General features: G+C 45.9%; 1 protein-coding gene across 1 annotated transcript; it reads left to right on the forward strand.

Annotated features, from left to right (window-relative positions):
* The first annotated feature begins 1,632 nt into the window (after window positions 1–1,632).
* HTR5A (5-hydroxytryptamine receptor 5A) lies at window positions 1,633–3,990 on the forward strand. Its single transcript, XM_010199427.2, has 2 exons — window positions 1,633–2,370; window positions 3,658–3,990. The coding sequence occupies exons 1-2, from the start codon at window positions 1,633–1,635 to the stop codon at window positions 3,988–3,990; spliced, it is 1,071 nt and encodes a 356-aa protein (XP_010197729.2).
* Window positions 3,991–23,362: the final 19,372 nt, after the last annotated feature.

Below are 23,362 nucleotides of genomic sequence, written 5' to 3' on the forward strand. Positions count from 1 at the left end.
TATGAGTCCAAATGGGGAAATTCTTGTCCCGCCAAAACAAGGTCCTAGGCCTGTTTTGGATATGCTGCCTTGTGTTTAACTTGGTAACACAGAGAAACAACCAGCAGCATTAGAAAACATCTTGTTTCTTTAGCCCTTGTTATTGTTACTTTTCTGTTTTTCATTAAAAAGTCCAGAGAGTTTCCAAGGAGAGTACAGAAAGCATCAGTGTGGGTTTACCTTCTGTACCTCATGAGCACACTGTGCATTGGGCACTGCCCTGAATATTTATTTAGTTTGTGTTTTCTCCCCCAACTCTGAAAGTGCAGTCTACCAGCAAGGGCCATTGTTGCTGATTATTATCATTATATTAATACTGATGCCCTTCCTGCTTCTCCCCTCCCAGAGACACATACTGCGAACCCCATGTGAGTGCCCAATGGCCTCTCACATCATCTGTCAGCTCCGACCCAAAAGCTCTCTGGACGTCCTGGGCAGTCTGGAAGAGCCAGGTGCCAACACCAGCACAGCCCTGCCTGAGTGCTGCCCAAGACTCTGGGGCTGGAGCTGCCTGGCATCATTGCACACAGCTGCTGCACGGGCAAACCCGCTCCATGGGCTGAAATCCTGCCTTCCACAGCAAGGCCCACAGTCTCACCTCTCATCACAGAGGGTGAGAAGAACCAGGTGAAATGCTCAAACAGTTCATTATCAGTTAATGAAACGTTTCTGACAATTGATAACAACAGCCAAGTGAGAGATTATTGCTAATAAAAGGCCTGTCAATTGGTATCAAGTTAGGAAATGCCAGAGCAGAAGTTCTCAAAGAAATAATCCCCTGCCTCATCACCCCCTGCACAGAATAACCAGGATTACCAACGGGTTTGCTGGACATAGGCTCGAGCATACATAGAAGCTATAAAATACCCAAGACATCTCGCTAGCACATTTTTTGGAGAGCCCAGGTGCAATGTCAAAAGGGAGACGAACTTTCCTGCACCTAATAGGGAATACACCCCACGGAGGAGATGTCACTCCGAGCAGCGCAGACAAAGCCAGGGCTGCACCCCCACGGTGTGGGTAGGGGAAGGGTAGGGGCAGGGGCTGCCCGCTCTGCCTTCAACCCGCTTCGACCGGCGCCGGTTCCGAGGGACCATCCGCGCACTAAAATGACTAAGCACGAACTAACCACCGAGCCGCTCCCCACGGAAGGCAGCTCACCCTGCACCCGCGTACGGCGCGGAGAGGGGCGAACACACACACGGCGCACACATCGCACACACACACACACACTCACCTGCCCGCCCCGAGCCCCGCCAGACAGCCGCCTCCTCCGCAGACACCGCCGCTCCCGCAGCCCGCGCCGCCCCGCAGCCGCGCACCCCGCCGCGCCCGTGGAGCCACCGCCTCCCGCCGCCGGGGCGGGCCGGGGGCTGCCGTCAGCCGGCGGCTGACGCAGGGCTCTTTCTCCCGGGAATGAAGACCCCGGCGGCGGGCAGCGCGGAGCCGCCGCGGCCGGCGCCGCTCGGAGCGGTCCGGGACCGTCCGCTCCCGCGGTAGAGCGGCGCTCCCCACCTCCTCCCCCGGGGAAGTGCACAGCGCCGAGCACCGCCGCCTCGCCCGGAGGAGCCCAGGACCCTCGGAGCCCCTGGCATGGAGCGTCCGCTCAACCTCAGCTGCTTCGACGATACGACGCCAGAAGCCGGCAACCGGAGCGTGTCCTCCGCCAGCCCGGAGAGTGGCCGTGCGCATCTCTCGGTCTTCAGCGTACTGGTCCTCACCTTGTTAGCCATGCTGGTGGTGGCCACCTTCCTCTGGAACGGGCTAGTCCTGGCCACTATCCTCCGGGTGCGCACTTTCCATCGGGTGCCCCACAACCTGGTGGCCTCCATGGCTGTCTCTGACGTGATGGTGGCGGCCCTGGTCATGCCCCTCAGCCTGGTGCATGAGTTGTCCGGGAGGCGGTGGCGGCTGGGCCGCTCGCTCTGCCAGGTGTGGATCTCCTTTGATGTGCTGTGCTGCACTGCCAGCATCTGGAATGTCACCGCCATTGCCCTCGACCGCTACTGGTCCATCACCCGCCACCTGGAGTACACGCTCCGCACCCGGCGCCGCATCTCCAACATCATGATTGCTCTCACCTGGGCACTTTCTGCCTTCATCTCCTTGGCCCCGCTGCTCTTTGGCTGGGGAGAGACTTACTCAGAGGACAATGAGGAGTGCCAAGTCAGCCAAGAGCCTTCTTACACCATCTTCTCCACTTTTGGCGCCTTCTTCCTGCCCCTCTGTGTAGTGCTCTTTGTGTACTGGAAGATCTACAAGGCTGCCAAGTTTCGAATTGGGTCTCGGAAGAGCAACTCCATCACTCCCATTACACCAGAAGCCCTGGAGGTAGGTCAGCTGCATTATATTTTGCTCTGGTCAACTGCCGGTAGCAGCCAAGCCCTTGCAGCAGTGGGGAACACTTAGAGCTAAAGCGTGCAAGCAGATAGCATCCCACCAAAGCCCTGTGGATTCTGGCAGCTTTCAATGGAAAGTTGACTGCAAAGCTTGCAAGCCCAGTCTTTTGACTCCTTCCAAGTCCCCAGCTGTGAACACACAAGGTGTAGCTAAAACAATGTTGGGCCAGATTGTGAACCTGAGCACCACGTGGGCGTGCAGTGACTCACAGACATCCCCCGTGGAATACAGAATCAGTGCTTGCCAGTGTGAGTAAGGGGTCACCCATCCTCCCATGGGGAGGAGTGTGGGGGTGTGAAGGGATGGGTTCCTGTCTCCTCTACGGACCATAACCTGGCAAACAGCTGGGGCTTTGGGGAGACTGTGCATTTACACGTGTGGGAGGTGCACGTGCAGAACATCCTTGTAAATCCTTCCTAACCAGGGCTGTATTATGTCAGTGCATCTCAGGCATTGTGACTGTGCACTGTAAAGACTTTTTGGAGGAAGATGAAAACGTGTGCTCATATTCTTTCCTCTCCTACTTTGACTTTGGAACATCTTTCCCGTGAGGAAAGGCTGCGGGACCTGGAACTGTTTAGCCTAGAGAAGGCTGAAGGGGGACCTCATTAATACAAGTATTTTACAAGTGTATGTCAAGAGGATGGGGTGGCATTTTTAAGGTGGAACACAAAAACTTCTTTCCTGTGAAGGTGAGGAAGCCCTGGCACAGGCTGCCCAGAGAGGATGTGAAATCTTTCTCTGGAGGCTTTCAAAACCTGCCTGGATGTGTTCCTGTGTGACCTGATCGACGTGAACCTACTTTAGCAGGGGGGTTTGGATTGGATGATCTCTAGAGGTCCCTTACAATTCCTACCATTCTATGATTCTATGACTTAAATAAAATGGGTTCAGAGAAAGCAAGGAGACTTCAGAGCCAGGAATGTAGGTGCACGACTGTTCTATTGATCTGATTGTAAATGGGAAAACAATCTTATTGCAATGCTGTGTGAGCAATTTCATGTGACCATATATCTCTACTCTCTTTAGTTTCTCACTTCACTTAAAAATAGCCTCCATTACCCCAAAGATGACTCTCCCCTCCATTAGAGCGTGATGTAGATGTCTGGTGTTTCCCTGTGAGCTCTGGACGTCACTTGCGTGGTTTGGTCGTGTACCTACTGTGTGGGATCAGCTGACTGAGACACATATGGTGCAACTTGTGTTTGTGTTTGGCAGGTACAAGAAGCTGCCCAGCAGCCACAGATGATCTTCACTGTCCGTCACGCCACTGTTACATTCCAGACGGATGGAGACACGTGGAGAGAGCAGAAGGAAAAGAAAGCTGCCCTCATGGTGGGCATCCTTATCGGGGTCTTTGTGCTCTGCTGGATCCCCTTCTTCATCACAGAGCTCATCAACCCCCTCTGCTCATGCGACATCCCACCCATTTGGAAGAGTATATTTTTATGGCTAGGCTACTCAAATTCCTTTTTTAATCCACTCATCTACACTGCTTTCAACAAAAACTACAACAATGCCTTCAGGAACCTGTTCTTTAGACAGCACTGAGCAGAAAAAAACTTTCCTGCTGCCCCAGAAAGTTGGTTGCACCTCTCAATGGATCTACCAAACTCTTGAGGAAGTTCAAAGCCACAGATACCAAGGGGATGCTAAAGAAGCATTTCCATGAGTTCCTACTCAGAATCTCCATCCCAGATGCTAAGTCAGTTACTATTTTTCTTAAGCATGTAAGGGTTTCTCTGTTCATCAGCACAGCATTCTTCCTCCAGTGACCCACTGCTTTCCTCCTGCCTTCCTACCGATGTTCTATTCAGTGACAGCAATGGTGCAGAGGAGTCTTTTGGCAGAGTCTAATTTGAAACTGTCTTGACCACTGCTGCATTGATCAACTTTGTCCTGTGTGCAAAGCTGGAACTCTTTAATGTCAGGAGATTTTGTGATTCTGTAAGAAACTAGGTATTTTATGGCTTGGTTCAAAAGGTTATTTGTCTTTTCTTCTGCTGGTAGAGATGGTAAAGTGTTTGTATTTGGGGAATAAAAGACCCAGTAAGGGTTAAGAGTAGACTCCAAGTACAGAGCCTTTTCTTACATGCTTTAGCCACAACAAATTGTGCTATTTGCTATTGGATTCCGTGTTTTATTTTTGTTTTTTAAAGTAATTTATTATGAAAGTTTGAATCATGGTGTACCTTGGAGTGAGAGAGAATGCGTAGAAAATCCACCGCTTGGTCTCAGACTGCTGCACGTGAGCATCTGCCTCAGACCTTTACTTTCAGAAATACCAGCTGTAAATGTTAATCTTTGTGCCTGTTTCTAAACCACAAATGTATTTTGAGCAGCTGTGGGCAGGTTTCCTGTAGTTGCAGGGGATGCAAGGGGTGTATTTCAAATTGACTGTCAACAAGAATCTGTGGTTTATTATTTCCAAGTTTGATTCAGGTCATCTCAGAACCAAAGCAAAGACCCCACTTTGTTTCTGTGAACACTGAATTGCAGGCAAAGGGCAGTTAATGACTGGAGATGTTTCATTCTGGAAACATTATAAGCAAACTACGGAGGTTCTCTGCTGAGAGGGCCAGACTTAAAGATTTCTTCTTTTGCCCACTCTTTCTTTTTTCCCTCTGCCCTAAGGCTCCAGTCCTGCCTGGTCGTTATTGCTTTGTTGCCTCCCTGCCTTTCCACATTGCCAATATATGATAGGAGTTGGCATTTCACTCCTAGAATTAAAATTATACACTTTACGCTGCACTGCTGGAAGACTGACAAGCCTTCAGATAAACAAAAGCATTAGTTTTAACTGTTGGTTCTTATGGGACAGCTACTGAAATCAGACTAGAAGTCCAATGGTGGAGAAAAAGACAAGATGGGAACCAGAACAACAAGATTTCTTGTCAGATATCTCAAGAAGAGGAGATAAAAGGGAAAAATAACAAAAAATCATGGGAAAGCTCCATAGGGGTGAGTAGGATTATGTCCTATCATTAATAGATCGTGAGACGTCAGATGTTAAAATTATCACTGCTCCTTTAAACCGGTGAAAAATAAGTCCTTTTCCTTTCTATACCTCGGGACAGGTGCAAATAGAAGCAGAGTTCAAGGTGCTATCAAGTGTTGCAACGCTTTCAGGACCAGTTGGACCAACATCCATCAGGACTGATGTCAATGTAGCTGATCCTGCCTTGCAGCAAGTGGAGAAATGGAATGGCCCCTGAGATCTTTTTCAATGCTCTCTTATAAAAGTCTGTTAGAAGTATTAGGTAAAACCCTACCCCTGTTGAAAGCAGTGGACAAATTCTCAGTGATTTCAAGCAAACCATAATTTTGTCTAGCGTGTCTTGTCCCGTAAAAGCGGAGTTTTAATGTTAATTAATTCAAGGAGATGGAGAGAATGGGAGCAATTTCCTAACTCCCCTGAAAAAGTCTCTGATCTGCACTAACTATAGACCAATTTCTCTATAGCTCATAAAGCGCATTTTCTTTCTTTCTTACCTGTTTTAAAGTGTTATTAGTGACATCTCTGATGTGTCAAAAATTGCAGTAAACTCTTAAGCCCATTTTTTGTTTCACTGAGGGTGTAAAGTTGCATTGCTTTCTCTGGACAGTCCATCATCAATGCAGAGTTGTTCTTTTTGGGAACTTATTGCTTTTGTTCTGTCAAAGATTGTTTAGCCAAGAAAAAGTTGGAAAAAATTCTTCCTCATCCAAGCAAGAAGTTATCTAAGCTTGATTGTACCTAAAAGTAGGAAACTACTTGTTAGGTGACCACAGCAGTACTTTAAATGCTAAAGCAAGGACTAACTGGTAAATTGAACTTTAGTTCACTCTTTTAACACATAGCATCACATCTACACCACTCTGTGTCAGTCCTGGCTGTGACCAGCTCTGTTTCTGTTTGCTCTTTGATGAGTATTGCAGATTCTCTGTTGTGTTGTGTGGGTTCTTTGCAGTCTGTGCAATCAACTGCAAACTCAAATTAGTATCCTATGTAAGCAGACAAAAATTAAATCACTGGGAAATATCCCCACTTTTGCTGCATCTCGATGCTGGGATGAAGCTCCCTTTCATTGCACCCTGTGTTTATTCATGCCGTGCCTGAATTGGCAATAAGAGAATTTTAAGATGATGACTAGGATAATTCTAACATGTCTGTAGTCATGGATAGTCCAACGTCACTGTGTAAATTACATCCACATTTATGTGACAACTCACGGCTCATACAATCTATATTGATCTTCTGCAAATAACAGCTTCCAATTGGTCGTAAGTTTTGTTCCTTTGAATCTCAATGTAATCAACAGCTCGGTTATGGGACAATTCCTACAGCTCTTACTTGAGACTTACGAACACTGGCTTTTCTTCTAAATACAATTCCTGCAATGTAATATGTTCATGCAGGGAAAACATCAGTATCCTAGAGACTGTGATGAAGAATCATGTTGAAATACACTGTGATGGTCCAAGCACAGCAAAGGGGCACAAAGAGATCTTGACTTCTCACCCTGGCTCTGAGGCTTTTTACAAGCCTCTCAGTATTCAAACACAGATGCCAAGTCGGCTCCCAGAGGTCCAAATCATGTTTGAAGACATACATGACCCCAGCTTCAAAGGATGTATCATGCACCTTCTTGTTCCCACTTATAAAAAAGAATCAGTAGCGTGAAGAGATATGCCTCATTGAGGCTTTGTGAGGATTAATTAGTAAATGTTTATCATGTACCAGGAGGGTGGAATACTCTAGTTTGAATGCCGAGCAGTATTATAAATTGGGCTTCTATTTAATTCCTTGGAAGAACATTATTACCCATTATTATTGAGTTTCCTCTGCAATTTAATGGCTATATAATACTTCCAGAAAATATTTAAGTAACCTTCTTCCACTTACAATCAATTTATTTCCCTCTCAATGCTCTGACAGTTCAATGAACATCTGTATGGGAGCTTGATAGCCCAGGCAACGAGGGCGCAAGCTGAATGCTGTCTGCCAAGCGTCTCCTCGCAATGCTGAGCGCATGTTGCCAAGGTTCAAGGAGCAGCAGCTCTTCAGGTAGTCTGCTACTGGTTTTCCTTTATTTTTTAGGAAGAAGAAAAGGTCACAAAAGAATACCCTTGGATTACATGACAGGTTGGCTGACCACGTTCCTTCTTCATCCCCATCCTGCTTACCATTCTTCTAAGTTGGGCAGATGACTCCAGGACACATACTGACCCTGCACAACCAGAGGTGGGCCATGCATGGCTTCAGCCCTGTTATTTTTCCCTAGACTTTTCTTAAACAAACAAACAAGTCACTGCTGGGAGATATGTCCTTTAATCTGTCAGCAGCAGCTGAAAGTGGGAGTTTCCAGGAAGTTGCAGGCAATTAAAAGAATTTCACCTGACAAAGGTAATTAATGACTGCAGCGATTGCTGCAGTGAGGTACTACTGACAAAGTGTCACAGTTATTTTTGCAAAGTAGTGATTTGAGCTGCTTTGGTTGGGCAGGACTCATCACCATGGAGTCTTTTGAGTTTTTACCTGTGTTGCTTCAGCACTAAGCTGTTAACATGATCACGATCAACATGATATGGGCATCACTAACACTCCATGTGGGAACAGTAGGGTAACATCCATGGCAAAATCTGCATCCCCACTGTGATATATGCTGGTTGAACATCATGAAACTGCCAGCATATTCATGGAATTTAAGAGGTGGCCAAAGAGCTCTTTAAATCACCATTCTTTCCAGTAACACTGAAGTGCTGAGGAAGTTGCAGAAGACTGGAAGGAACATGTAGTCGTGCCCATATCTTAAAAGGGCAAATTGGGAAAGCCAAGTATTTGTAAGGCTAATACAGTTACTGATTTACAGCTTGAAATTGATCTGTGGCAAAAATGTCAAACAGCTGAGAAAGGACTTGATGAACAAAAAATTACAGGAAATAAATACAATTAAAATAGATCACATTGATGTCTTTCTTTGATTGCAACACATGGTTGATTGCTGCTGATGATATAAAGTATTCACTTCTCATTATTGAATCTGACTTGACAACACCTAACTCTTCCATGAAAAGGTGAAGAAATCAATATGAGATTCAAACTGTCCAATATTTGCTAACGACTCATGGGCTGGAAAAGGTGTAAATACAGAAAATTAAGTCATTTTTACAGAGAAATGAGGATGCAAACCGTCTGGGAGCATTTTAGCCCAGCATGAGGGAAAGGCACACACCCGGGAGCAGTGGGATGCAGGCAGGGAGGCACGGCTGATTCAGGGTACGTCAGGAGCTGAGCATATAAGACTGTTCAGCATTCTGGGAACAAGCAGATTTCCTCACCTGTGCACAGGCAGTGTCCAGCTATGGGTTCTGTTCTGGGCACTGAAGGAGAGGCTACAATTTCAGTTCATTGCCTTTTCTGAGTTCCCCCCGGACACTATTGCCAGCCTCAGAATTGCAGTTCTCTCAGCCGTGTAATTTCCCATGCTGGCCAAGTCAAATACTTCCCTAATCATCCTAAAAAATGAGACAGATGGGTCTTTCCTCTGGATCCCCCAGTGAATTACTGTTGTTGCTCTGTCTAACTAACAGTTTCAGAGGTGGGAATAACAGCTTCTGCAACATTGAACTGCTGCTACCTCCTCGGTAGGTGGCACTGAGCAGGGCTGGGTGCAGCTCCAGGGTCTGGTCCATGGAGCACTGCCTCTCCACTGCTCTCTGGCAGCAACCAGGATGGGAAAACTGAAAACAGGAGCTATGGCTTGGCCTTAGATTTCTGCTGGAATGATTCCTGACAAACCAGTCCTCTAATCTTGCTTCTAACTTCCCTCCCTGCTTCTGGTCAGGCTGTCCCTGCTGTGCATCTGCTCATCTCTTCAAGAATACAAAAGGGAAGACAAAAAGGTTCCCCAACCCATTGCAGCCCTAATTGCAGGAAAAAAAGAAAATTCCCCTTACTACCTCTCCTTCTGCATGGCTTAGGCATCCACCTTCCTGGTTCAGCCCCCTTCTGCTGCTAGCTTCAGGGAATGGAAATCTGTATCACTCAAAACTCTCTGCTGATGGCCAGCTCCCTACATTTACTTAAGTTTTGGCCTGTAACATTGCATTTTTCATCAGTTCAGGTTTGCAATCTGAGGTCAGTGCTCCTTCCTTGTGCCTTTCTGTGGTAAAGGCACGGGTCTCACCAGCCTTGGCTGCTGGTACACAGGAGGGCAACCTTTCAAAATTAGCATCTTTACTAGTTAGGAAAACCTCCTCAACTCAAGGGGGGTGTTCAAGGTACCAAATCAACAGTTGAAGTGCTACAAAGTCCCAAGATTTGTTTCCGTTTGCCTGAGCTACTGTGATTCAACATTTGAATCACCAAGCTCTTCAAAAGGCTCCTGGGGCAGCCCCAAAGCTTAAGTCATATCTGGTCTGGCTCATTTTGTTAAGGTTTGTGATGTCCTACCTTTCTACCACTTTCCTGTGGTGCTGTGTTGGAGCTTTGGACATCAGGAAGCTGTTCAAACATTGGTCAGGTTTCTGCCTCTGCAACATCACCCTGGCCTGGTACAGCTGGACCAAACTGGGCTCTTCGCAACCAAAAAGCAGCCGTGGCATGTAAATCATAGTGAAAAATAATGTTATCATCTTCCAGTCCCCTTCAAAATCTGCTAACAGCCTTATATCCCCCCCAGTTTACCTGGGCTCCTGTCAGACAGGCTTTATAGGGGAGAAGCAGAGTTCATGGTCACGTAGTTTTGTGGTTAAACGGAGACTTGCTGTCGAGGAGGGAGAAATAATTTTGATGCAATGCCAAACACAGCCCTTTCTGCAGGCACCAGAGCATATGGAGCTTCTTGCACGATTGCCTAGGAGTTGCAGGTCTGTGAGGTTTTTTTTTCTCTCCTCAGCTGTTTGCCTGGTGCCAAAGTTTCCAGGTGCATTAAGGCAGGATACTCCCACCGAGCATCTTGGACCTTCCAGCCTCACATCACAGCCTCGGGGTGAATATTAAATAGACAGGAGGAATACAGCAGATGCGAAGTGCAAGTACACTTGCTGGCACAAGGGGTTACTCAATATCTGGAATCTGAAAAGAAGAAGCAACTGCAAGCTCACGGTATTAAGTAATTAAGCTTCTTCTGAGGCTTTTTAAAAGGAGGCAGGTAGATGCTGAGGCAAGATAATGCGGCACTCAGTCACACTCCTCTGCTTCCCGCAGTTTTGCGGCACAGACCTCAGCCTAACCAGGGATTTCAGAGCATATTACCCTGACTAAACTCCCTAGGGTTGCTTTATAAGTTGTTAATAATTGCCAACCAAAATGAGTGTCAGGGCTGTTTCTTACTAAAATGAGCATTTAAGGCACCTGGAGAAGACTGTAAATTGCATAAACCCTTTAAATTCCTTCAGAAACCTCAGAAGTGGTCAGTGTTTGCAGGCAGAATACAGCAAATGACTTCTGAACAAAACCTATTTGACAGCAAATCTGCTGCTGCTGCTCCTCAGATCAGCTTCTCCATGACTTTTATTCACACATACCTCCAAGACAGCACATACCCACCTGTCATGTGTGCACTACAGCATCTTCCCCAGGTGATTCCTGAATCAGAGGCACATGAGTGTCTCATGAAAAGCTGTGCCCCAGCTTTAAAGGCAAGGCAACACCTGTGGCTATGCAGATTCCTGTGTTCATTTATCTGGATGTGGACAGCTGGGTTGGTTTCCATCCTGCTGTCCCTCATCCCTCCAGCCAGCAGCCCCAGCTGAGCAACATCTCTTATCCCACACCTCCTCTCCAGGCTCCCTTCTTGTTCCCAGAGGGACCCAGAGGAGATCTCCAATGGTGGAGCCTGTTTCCCTATGTTCTTCCATGCTGCTGCTCCCAGAGTTGGGGTTGCTGACCCTTCAGGGATCATAGTCAAGATAATCACCTCATAAACCAAATGAGCCATACCCCAGATCAAATGAGGTAATAAAAAGCTGTTGGGTTGCACCAGTATCCCTCTGAAACACCTAGTTGCAATGGACTCTAAGCACTTCAAAACTATAAAGTGGGCATGATCCTCACAGAGGGAGACTTTTTTTGGGAAAAGGGGGCCATCTCAGCTCCAGCCACTCTAGTGCTGTTAATGGGAGAGGAATTTGTTTCTTTTGGATATCCTTCCTTACAGAAGGGTTTGCATGCACCCTGTGAAACACAGCAGGACCCCTGTCTGTCACAGGCACTGAACATCAGTACCACCAAGAAGGTGAAGAGCCTTGTGCTTTTACCCCAGCCAGTTCTATGAGGTTTGACAGTGCCAAGTACCAGGTCCTGCACTTGGTTCACAACAACCCCATGCAATGCTACAGGCATGGGGACTTGTGGCTGGAAAGCTGCCTGAAGAGAGAAGACCTGTAGGTGTTGGTTGACAGCTGGCTGAACATGAGCCAGCAGTGTGCCCAGGTAGCCAAGAAGGCCAAGGGCATCCTGACTTGTGTCAGGAGTAGTGTGACCAGCAGGACCAGGGCAGTGATTGTCCCCTTGTACTTGGTGCTGATGAGGCTGCACCTCGAATGCTGTGTTCACTGTTGGGCCTCTCACTACAAGAAAGACGTCAAGGGGCTGCACCATGTCCAGAGATGGGCAACGAAACTGGTAAAGGGTCTGGAGATCAAGTCTGGTGAGGAGCAGCTGAGGGAGCTGGGATCGTTTTATCTGGAGAAGAAGAGGCTGAGGGGAGACAGGATCACTCTCTACAGCTCCCTCACTGGATATTGTAGCAAGTTGAGGGATGGTCTCTTCTCTCAAGTAACGAGTGACAGGACAAGAGGAAATGGCCTCAAGTTGTGCTAGGGGAGGTTGAGATTGGAGATTAGGAAGAACTTTTTCCCGGAGAGGGTTGTTAGACACTGGCACAGGTGGAGTCTCCATCTCTGGTGATGTTTCAAAGCTGTTTAGCTGAGATGCTGAGGGACATGGTTTAGTGATGGGCTTGACAGTGTGAGGTTAGTGGTTGGACTCAATGATCTTAACAATCTTTTCCAGCTGAAATGATTCTATGATTCTGTGTGGACCTCCATGCATCCTGGAACCTGCTGGAAAAGCAAGAGGGCTCTGGAGGCAGGGCAGAGGGTGAGGAGGGAGCAGACAGCTCTCTGTGGGCCCATGTCCCACTCTGCTTGCAGTCTGGACCTGGCTCTGCCCTCAGCCCATGGTTGGCTCTACCCTCAGCCCATGGTTGGCTCTGCCCTTAGTCCATGTTTGGCTCTGGCCTTTGCCTGTGCCTGATTTTGCCTGCAGCTCATGCCTGGCTCTGCCCTCCGCCAATGCTTGTCTCTGCCCTTGGCCTGTGCCTGGCTGTGCCTGCAGCTTGTGCGTGGCTCTGCAGGGCAGCAGGAGCTGCAGGCAACAGACAGCACGCACTGCCTGGACCTGCCGCCGTGGATTTTGGCAGCAGGCAGACGGCGAGATGGCTCCACTTACTTGCAGAGAAGGAGATGATGTCAAAAGCACCATCTGGCCCGCTCACCTTTCTGCTCCTCTGTGGCAAGATAAGAGTCTGCTTGGCAAGATGTGAGGTCAAGGGCTGAGTGTGCTCTTATCTGCTTGAGAGTGGCATCATAGGGCAGAAAGAAACTGATTATTTTTCATTTCCTTCTACCAGCTGCCATGCAGTGGGAAAAAAGGAACAATATCCCTTTTATTGTTCCCAAATATGATCATTGGAGACAGTGAGATGCTTAGACTTGTGTGGTTTTTTTTTTTTTCATTTAAATGGTAATGGAGCACCTAAACAACCTAGATACCCTAAACCTTAGTGCAGACAGTGGAAGGTAAGGCTGCTAAACAAGTATCCTCCAGCTTTGTAAGATATTGCAATACTGTGCAAAAAGAGCAGTTAGATGCTCAACTTTGTACAGCTCTTTGTAAGTGGAAACCATCTTTCTCATTCACCCTCTACAGCTATTATCTGTAGCCCTCCACACCAGATCAAAGCCACTGTCCTCCCTCCCCGCCTCCCCTTCAAGTGCTCTGAATTTTGAGATGCTTCAGAGTAGGATTAGTACTGTACATTTCCAGACTCCTTTATTCAGCTCTACACCATCTTGCATTTCTATTTCATGCAAAGACAAAGCTATCCAGCCTAGCTCTTTTCAGGAGTCCCAAGGAAGTCCTCGGGGAAGAGGTATCTCTGAATTAACTCAAGCCTCGCTACCCCAGATACTACATAAACACCCCACAGCACCAAGTAGGCAGGAAAATCAGAATTATCCAGATTGTAAGGTGGTATTGTTTCTGAAGAATGGCTGATTTACACTGAGCCCATAAAATAAATTAATGCAGAAACATCCTTAGAAAACTTTAAAGACACAGGTGAGTATGGGAGCCTCTTTTGTCCTTTGCCCCCTGAGCAGAGCAGCATAGGAGATGTCTGAACACATATACACACCAGGTTCCCAGATATCGTTGCTCTGAGTGTTCCCACCACACAAACACTGCATACCTAAATATGTTTGGGAAAATATATTCTCCTTGGGCACAATGATCAGCCCACATGCACTGGAAAATGTCAATACAGATGCATGATTTTCCTGCAAAACATACACACGCACAAACACACGCATGTTTCTTTTTCACACTGCATTGACTTTTGCTGGGTCTTGTTTATTTGGCTCTCAACTAGAATGACTGTGCAGATGTATGAAGGACAAAAATATCTCTCAGCAAAAAACTTAATTACTAAAGCATTTGTCTCATCAAGGATAAAAGGAAAGACGAATCAAAGGTAAACTGATTTTCACCATGGAAAATGCTGTTAGCTTGTTAAATTTTTCTATTGCATCAATTATATGTGATTTGAGGAGACAAAACATTTCCAGAACTTTTTCTGGAGGACATTAGTAAGATGTTTTGCAAATCACTCTGATGGCTCAGGATTGAGTGCTGTTTTATTAATCATTGTTCATGAAGGGTTGATGTTATAGACAGAGCTAAGAAAGAGACCAGGAGTTCATAGGATCAGAGAACGGTTGAAGTTGGCAGGGTTCTCTAGAGATCACCTGGTCCAACCTTTCTGCTCAAGCAGGGCCACCTAGAACTCATTGCCCAGGACTGTGCCCAGATGACTTTTGAGCATCTCCAAGTATGGAGACTTCACAATCTCTTTGGGCAACCTGTGTCAGTGCTGTCACTTTTACAACAAATATGTGTTTCCTGATGTTCAGACATTTCCTGTGTTTCAGTTTGTGCCCATGGCCTCCAGTCCTGTCACTGTCCACCACTAGAAAGAGCCCGGTTCCATCCTCTTTGCACCCTTCCTTCAGGTGTTTGTATGCAAGATTCCCCAAGCCATCTCTTCTCTAGGCTGAATGGTCCTAGTTCTCTCAGCCTCACCTCATAGGAGAGATGTTCCAGTCCCTTCATCATCCTCATGGCCCTTCATTGGACTCTCTGTCCACATCTCTCTTGTACTGGATAGCCTAGAGCTGGACCCAGCACTTCAGCTGTGACCTCACCAGTGCTGAGCAGAGGGAAAGGATTACTCGCCTCAGCCCAGGACAGCATTCACTCTCTTTGCTGTAAGGACACATTGATGGCTTATGTTCAACATGGTGTTCATGAGGACCCCCAGGTCCTCTTTTTCTGTCAAGGCATTTTCCAACTGTGTGTCCTCCAGTATATGGGTGCATGGGGTTGTTCCTCTACAGGCACGGGCTCTTTCATTTCTCCTTGTTGAACTTCACAAGGTTCCTGTTGGCCCATTTCTCTAGATAATCAAGGTCCCTTTGGATGGCAGCACAACCCTCTGGTGTATGAGCCACTCCTCTTAGTCTAGTATTATCTGCAGACTTACTGAGGGTATATTTTGCCTCAGCATCCAGGTTGTTAATGAAGATGTTAAACTGGGCTGGACTTGGTATTGACTCTGCTGGTCACTGGCCTCTAACTAGACTTTGCACCCTCGATCATCGCCACTGTCTTAGCCAGTTCATCCAGTTTTCAATCCACCTCACCCTCTGCTCATCCAGCCTGTGCTTCAACAGCTTCTCAGTTAAGATCTTAGGGGAGACAGTGGCAGAGGCCTTGCTGAGGTCCAGGTGGATAATATAGTTGATGAATATGATCATCAGCAAGTGACATTTTCTGCAGCATCTTAGTTAGGCATCACCTAACTTGCCATTCAAAAGGAGGTGAGGTATTGCTAAAAAGACACATTTTTCCACTAAATATGAAAAAAGCCTACAGAGACTAGCTCACACTTGAACATTAAACTTGAAGTCTTTTCTAGGTAGGTGAAATTAATCTTACATGGGGAAAAAATTCATCTAACACCAGGAGAAGTGCAGGAAATTAGTTTATTAATGATGACTAGATAAACCTGGGAGGGTGGCAGAGCCTTTTTTTGCGTCTTCCGTCTTTTGATTCTCCTCTACCTATAAAAGAATAAAAAGGAGATGCATGGAGAGTCAGTTTTGGTCCTGTGGGCATAGTGTGTGTGGGCTGTGAAAATCAACTTTTACCACTGTATCATACTTGCTGCTGTGCTGTTCATTTGCTAAGCTTTTTTGTATTCTCTGGGCACCTTGGACTCCAGCTAACCTAAAGAAACTTTTCATCTTCAAATTTTGCCATGTGTCCAAATGATTGCAGGTGGCGATGTGTATTACTACTATGATGCCATGGAAACAATAAAACAGCAGCCACCACTGAAGCTTGCGGTACCCACAGCAAGCCTTCGAATTTATAAACCTTCATTATTTAATCATTTTTGCCTATGTGCATGATTGCACTCTAGGAAAATATTTGAACTCATGTGCTTTGAATTTTAGGCTCTCTAGTTATTCCTTGACCAGGTCCAAGTATAGAAGCATTGGAGCAGCTGGCTGAAAACAAAAGCATCTTGAACCATGGATGTTGCAAATTCCGTTCTGAGCTTAGAAAACAATATTAGCAAAAAAAACCCTTGCATTTACAAATCTGGTTTCTCCATTCCTTGTTCTGTAAACTGAGTAATTAGTTCTTACTTCCTGTGGCTCATGACTTCAGAGCCAGAATTGACTGTTAATTTAAACCTATTGAAATGACCTGAGTGAGATTTGGAGTTTTTCTGAAATATCTCTAGCTTTAGACTAACAGGACAGAAAAACTTGGAGGGGCTGGTGTATCATTTGTACTGCAAGTTGACAGATATCTTTATCTCTTCACATTCAAAACCTCTGTTGCAATTAAATGGAGTGTATTGCTCCAATGTCTTATTGCTTGTGGGAAGCAGGGATAAGCCTATACTCTGACTTACAATATTCTGGGAATTAATGAAAACGATTTTTTTTCATAGAGAAAAAATGTTTATTGCCTCCTTTTTGTTATTGCCTTCAGACATCATCTGGAGAATTCTTGTAGCTACATGTCTCAGGAGTATTTAAAGTCAAAAAATGTAATAGGTGCTTTTTTCCTTCTTTTTCTTTCTTTAGAGAAAAAAATAATGTGACTTGCATGAAAAGTTGCTTGGTTGTGTGTGAGTGTATCATGTGCATGTCAAACTCACGATGGGTAACCTAATGAAGAGCAAGGAGTTTTGCCCACAACGCAAACATCTCTTCGAATCATTCATTTGACTGTCATTTCTGGGAAAAGCCAATAGTCTGAGGATTAAAGAAAAGCTAGAAACGTGGAGGTGACAGAAAGTAACATTCAGCTGTGGCTGATGTTGCAATGCATCTCTGCAATTTCTGCTGTAAGGCTGATCTGTCTGGGAAGATGACAAGCTGTCATTTTACCATTGGGTTGCTCTGTTTTCACTCTTCTTCCTCTACATGCTGAGCTCAAAAATGCTCAGCCACCCTTGTGTATCACTGAGGAGGCAGCCTCCCCTCTGCCTGGCAGCTGAGTGGCATCTTTGCCAACAGTTCCTTGGGTCTTGTGGCACTGGAGCTGGCTCATGGAAAGGAAGATTAATCTGTCTGGAGCAGATGAGGCTTTGTCAGCTGTTTGTTTGCTGTTCTTGTTGTGTGGTGCTTCTGCTTGAAACAGCGAAAATAGCCTTTGCAATGAACAGAGCTCAGGTGTATTAACAGGCGTTCTCTCTTGATGATAACCCAGCAGATCTCAGGCATGAGAAAGGACTCCATAAATCTGTTATCAAGAGGATCTGGAAAATACAACCATCAATTAATCCAAGATGAGATTTAGATTATTTAACCATTGTTTTAAGAATATCTCAATCATTCATTATGCGTGTCATTTTGGTTTCTTACTTGGTCAGATGGGAGGAATTACAGCAGGAATTGTTTCTTTAACTCAAGATCCTGCAGGTCCAATAGCTCCTTGGAGTGAGTTAGTAAAATGCATGTAGAATAGGTGATTCACTACAGCTACATCACCAGACAATGGGGAAATGTCTATTTTTTAACAAGTGACACAGCAGTTCTTTGTCTACTGGCCTTTCTTTATAAACAAGAACATGGATGTCCAAAGGCAAAAATACTGATGCCATTTCAAGTGATGGTTCCTGTGGTCTCAGCAGGAAATCACTCTTTGCAGCTGAGCATTACAGTAAGAGCAAAAAGCCTTAGCACTGGCAGCTGCAAGTGTTACACTTATTTTTGAGTGTGTAGACAAAACAGCAGGCTGAACTTCCAACCCTCAGTTTTGTGTCAAAAGCACCCATCCTGAAGATTACATTTATAAATATAGCTTCAAGTGTCAAGTTCCTGGCCAGGACTTGCACTTCAGAAGCTTCCTGAAGGCTCTGCTCTTCCCCACAGACATGAGTTGCTCCTCTGAGCAACCTTTCCATCGCTGCAGAACTAACCATAGATACTGTGTTGTGTTTTTTTCCCAGCCAGCAATGAAGCACCACTACAGTCTCTTGCCTGGTGCTCCCCATCCACCCCCAGCCTCATTAGGATGGCAGAGGCCCCAGTGAAATGGGAGGAAAAAAGATAAGCAAGGTTGTTGTGGATTGAGACAAGGGCAGGGAGGTCTCACTGCCAATTATGGTTCTGGGCAAAACAGACTCCAGTACTCAATTTAGAGAGGAAAGTAGGAAAGTTTATTCTACTACCTACAAGAAACAGAACAGAACCAAAAGCAAAAAGAGAGTAGGATGATGAGAAAATTGCAATCAGCACTTTAAGATCTCCCTCCCCCAGCCCTCCTTTCTTCCCAGGCCCAGCTCACTGCTCCCAATATCTCTACCTCCTCCCCCTCAACGGCTCAGAGGGGCAGGGAGTGGGGGATGTGGTCAGTCTCTCACAGATGGGCTTTGCCGCTTCTCTCTTCTCAGGTGAGGACAACTCCTGTCAGAGTCTCTCACAGAGAGAGTCTCTCACACTGGACACAGTCCTTAATGAACATCTCTGGTGTGGGTTCTTCCCAGCAGCTGCAGGTCCTACCCATACAGGGTCTCTCACACGGGACACAACCTCCTCTGGCCATAGTCACTGCCCCTGGCACGGGGTTTTTAACTTGTTTTGAGCTTTATTCTGTTAAACGATTCCTATTAATGAAGAGAATCACTGCCCCTGATGCGAGGTCTTTAATGAAGTGAGTCATTGTCCCTGATGCCGTGTCTTTAACGAAATGCAAACAAATCTCAGCTTCACCAGTCCTCTTCGTAGAATGCAGGGGAGTCTCTGCTCCAGCACACCTCCTCCTCTCTTCCCTCACTGACCCTGGAGTCCATATGGTCATTTCTCTCACTCTTTCCCACTCCTTGCACCTCCACCAGCTGGAAAAAGAAGAAGGGATAGAAGAAGGAAAAAACAGGAAGAAGCCTCCTCTTCTGGCTTCTTCTTAAAAAGTGATCATGGAGGCGTCTTATTGGCTCAGCCTCAGAAGTGGGTCTGGCTCTGAGGTGGGGAGAGTTTTGAGCAACTTCTTACAGGAGCCATCTTTACAGCCCCTTCCCCCTTACCAGAAACATGTTCATGTCAAACCATGACAGATATCCGGGCCAATTCTAGACACCAGTTGCATGGTTTAAGTATTGCACTTAGATGTCTAAAGTATGCAGATAGGTAATATGGATCTTGCCTTTGATCTGTGTGCACTATCTCCTTTACTCTTTTATTACCTGTTGTAAAATTCTTTCCTCAAAAGGGTTGTGATCCCAGCTGGGGCTTCTTGATGCTTCCTTGCTGCAGGTGCTACAAGTATTTATGGGAGGTGCAAAGTGAAAAAAAAAAGTCTCAAAGGATGAGCTCATTGTACAGACAGTTTTCAATGGCACTGCTGGGCTGGCAGCACTGGAGAACAAAACACTCTTTGCATTTGCAATTTGAGTTTCCATGAAGCAAGAGCCAGGAGCTCCTCTCCCAGCACTCACTGTACTGTCACCTCTCCTTGCTGCAACCTCAGACTTGTCTCTCTGAGCTGGACCAGTGGGGTAAGGGCATGGCAAGACTGTGTCCCTCCCTGAGAAATAACCTGTCTGTGAAAATGAGTATGTTCCCTTTGCCCAGATCTTGCCATTGCACTCTGAAACACACACTGAAACTATGCAGTGATGTCTCAGTGCAGAGCAGGGTTACTCTTGCAGGAAATTTTCCGTCCTGTGCTATAGAAGTTGGCAGTAATGCTCCAGCAATCTCTGCAGTCTTGCAGAATATGAATTGTCCTCTTTTGACTCACTTATCAGGTAGTCCTTAGTATTTCTGAAGACAATTTTTGCATGAGAAACATTCTACTCAGCTGTGTGGTAGGCAGTGCTTGATTAAAAAAAAATATATATCAAGAAAACCACAACAACTCCCATAAAAATCCCCAAACCAAAAGAGTTCTGAGAACAGCTGGTTCCATCCTCATAATCCATGAGCTGCTCTGGGGTCATTGCTCTACATTTCATTGTATACAAAACCCACTAATCAGAAATGCTTTTAGAAGTGGGGGAAAGGACAAAGCAGGAGTAGGCAGAAGAAATAGGACAGCAGTAAAGTTTGACAAGGACTTGGCTCTCCAAGCAGAGTGGAGGGCAGTGAGCCCCTCCCAGGGTGGAGAAGTGGTGGTTTTGTGGAGTGGAAATAACCTGTGAGTGGGTGATCCCAGCTTGAGTGCTCAGCCACCCTTAGACCTGGGTGTTTATTTACTCAGAAATAAACACTGGACACAGGAGAAGTAAGCCCTAATGCCAGAGGACCTTAATGCTTCAAGCAGTAGGAGATTCTCATTCAGGTTTGGAAATGTTTTAGACCCGCATATAGAGACTGTGAGGGGACACAGCTCCTTAGGTTGCCCTGCAACATGGTCGTAGTGAATGGTGGAGGAGAGGCAAGAGCAATGATCAAGTGCTGGTCTGGTCTTCCTTTGAATCAGCTCTTGGCTGAAAACCTCAAAGGGCTCTGATGTGAGAGATCAAAGACAAAATGTAGTCAGAACTGCTTGAATGGTTCACTGATTCCTGAGGCCAAATCATCAGAAAGAAAGTGTAGGCAGTAACAGCAGCACTAGCAAGTTGTCCTGAGCCCAGTATTTACATTTTCAATGTAAATGGATGAAGCAGCAAACACAGAATTTGGAGGGATGTGAAACTATTGTGTTCATATTTTCAAAACATCCTAGAAAGGAAATATCCAGTTGAATTTCTTTAATTTTCACCTAGATACCAAAACATTCTACGTATTTCAGAGAAACGGGTACAAAAGAAGCTCTCCTGCCATTCTGTGAATCCAACTGGAAGGCCCTGTGTGCTCAGTCAGACCAGAGCAGCACACAGAAAATAAAACAGCTGTGGATATTTCTCGTGCAAGGACCTTCATTCTATCACTGTTGGGCTGAACTGAAAAGCAAATCACAATAGTTTAGCAGGCTTTCAAGAAGAGTTTTTTTAAGGAGAAAATTTCAAGATGTCAAGAGAGTTTACAGGGGGTTTAAGTAAGGATCTGAGTTCAGTATTCAGTGATAATTTATCTATATGGCTGCTCTGGGCTGATATTAGGTTTCAGTGGGAAACAAGCTGAAGTGTTGGTATGGAGACATATCACAAGCATGTGCTCCATTGCAGTTGTGTTCAGCTGTTTCTATGTCCTGGGATGATCCTTAATTCACGGTTTCGTCCCAGCAAGTCATGGTTTTGCACTATGGAGCAACACATTCTCTACCTCCTCAAGTATCTGTATTGCCTTCTCTCATGTGTCACCAATGGTTGTGAGCCACTTCACTGCTGTCCTGTGATTTGTAAGCTCTGCTTGGAGGTCAAGATGTGAGGTTGGTAGAAGAAAAAATCACCTTCTTTCAGTACAAGATCCTTTAGGATCACTATGGAACATCATGAGGATTTTTTCATCACTGTTCTTTAACAAATCACAGATCAGAGCTTCTCCCACTACCTACTTTACATCCTCCTGTTTTCTCTCTCATGTGGAGACTCTGACAATATGGACCCTTCCCAGAAAGGGTCAAGCCGAAATTCAACAACATATGAAGAAGCCAATTTTTGCCAGGGTACTTAACTGTGGGAACAGCTAACTAAGCAGTTTACCCTTACTTGGAAGCAAATAACTTTTTCTAAAAGATTCAGATCAGGAGAGGCAGATTCATAGAATCATAGAATCATTTTGGCTGGAAGATACCTTTAAGATCATCGAGTCCAGCCTTTGTCCCAGCCCTATCAACCACTACACCATTTCCCTAAGTGCAACATCCACCCATTTCTTAAACACCTCCAGGGATGTGACTCTACCACCTCCTTGGGCAGCTGTTCCAATGCCTGACAACCCTTTCAGGAAAGAAATTCCTCCTCATATCCAGCCTGAACCTCCCCTGGTGCAATTTGAGGCTGTTTCCTCTTGTTCTATTGCTTGTTACTAGGGAGAACAGACTGACCCCCACCTTCTTTCAGGTACCTGCAGAGAGCAATAAGGTCTCCCCTGAACCTTCTTTCCTCCAGGCAAAACAGCCCCAGATCCCTCAGCTGTTCCTCATATGAGACATGCTCCAAACCCTTTAATAGCTTGGTAACTCATCTCTGGATCCTCTCCAGCACCTCAATGTCCTTCTTGTAGAGAGTTGGGCAAAACTGGACAGTGTTTGAGGTTCAGCCTCACCAAACCTGAGTACAGGTGAATGATCACCTCCCTGCTCCTGCTGACAACACTATTCCTGACACAGGCCAGAATGTCCTTGGCCTTCTTGGCCACCTGGGCACATTGCTGGCTCATGTTCAGCCTATGTCAGTCAACACCTCCAGGTCCCTTTCTGCCTGGCAGCTTTCCAGCCACTCCTCCCCAAGCCTGTAGCACTCCTGGGGGTTGTTGTGGCCCAAAGGCAGGATCTAGCACTTTGCCTTAATGAAACTCATGGAATTTACCTTGGCCCAGCCATCCAGTCTATCTAGATCTCTCTGTAGAGCTTTCCTACCCTCAAGCAGATCAACACTTTCACCCAGCTTGGTGTCATCTGCAAACTCACTAAGGGTGCACTCTAGCCCCTCCTCCAGATCATTAATAAAGATGTTAAACAGGAGTGGCTCCAGTACTGAGCCCTGGGGGACACCACTTGTGACCAGCCACCAACTGAATTTCACTCCATTGACCATAGCTATTTGGACCTGACCATCTAACCAGTTTTTCACCCAGGAAACTGTATGTCCATCCAAGCCAAGAGCAGCCAAAGGTAAACAGCATCCACAGCCTTTTCTTCATCCAACAAGCAAGTCATCCTGTCATAGAAGAAGACCAGATTTGTTAAACAAGACCTGCCCTTCATAAACCCATGCTGGCTGAAGAAGACCTGAGCTGGTGAAAACACAGGGTGGAAACCTATGGAAATTACAATGAGATTCAGTCTTGTGGGATGATCCCAATAGTAACTCAGAGATCTGGGATTATTTCTCCAACTTCTGTTTGAGTTCTCAAACACTACTGGTTTTTATACTTCCTCATGTTTAAAAATTGCTGCCGTGAAGACTGAATGTGAGAGATGTTCACATTAACATTAATGCAGCCTTGGACTCCTAGCCTGATAACCCAA

The sequence above is a fragment of the Colius striatus genome, chromosome 5, assembly GCF_028858725.1.
Source record: "Colius striatus isolate bColStr4 chromosome 5, bColStr4.1.hap1, whole genome shotgun sequence".
NCBI classification, from domain to species: Eukaryota; Metazoa; Chordata; class Aves; order Coliiformes; family Coliidae; genus Colius; species Colius striatus.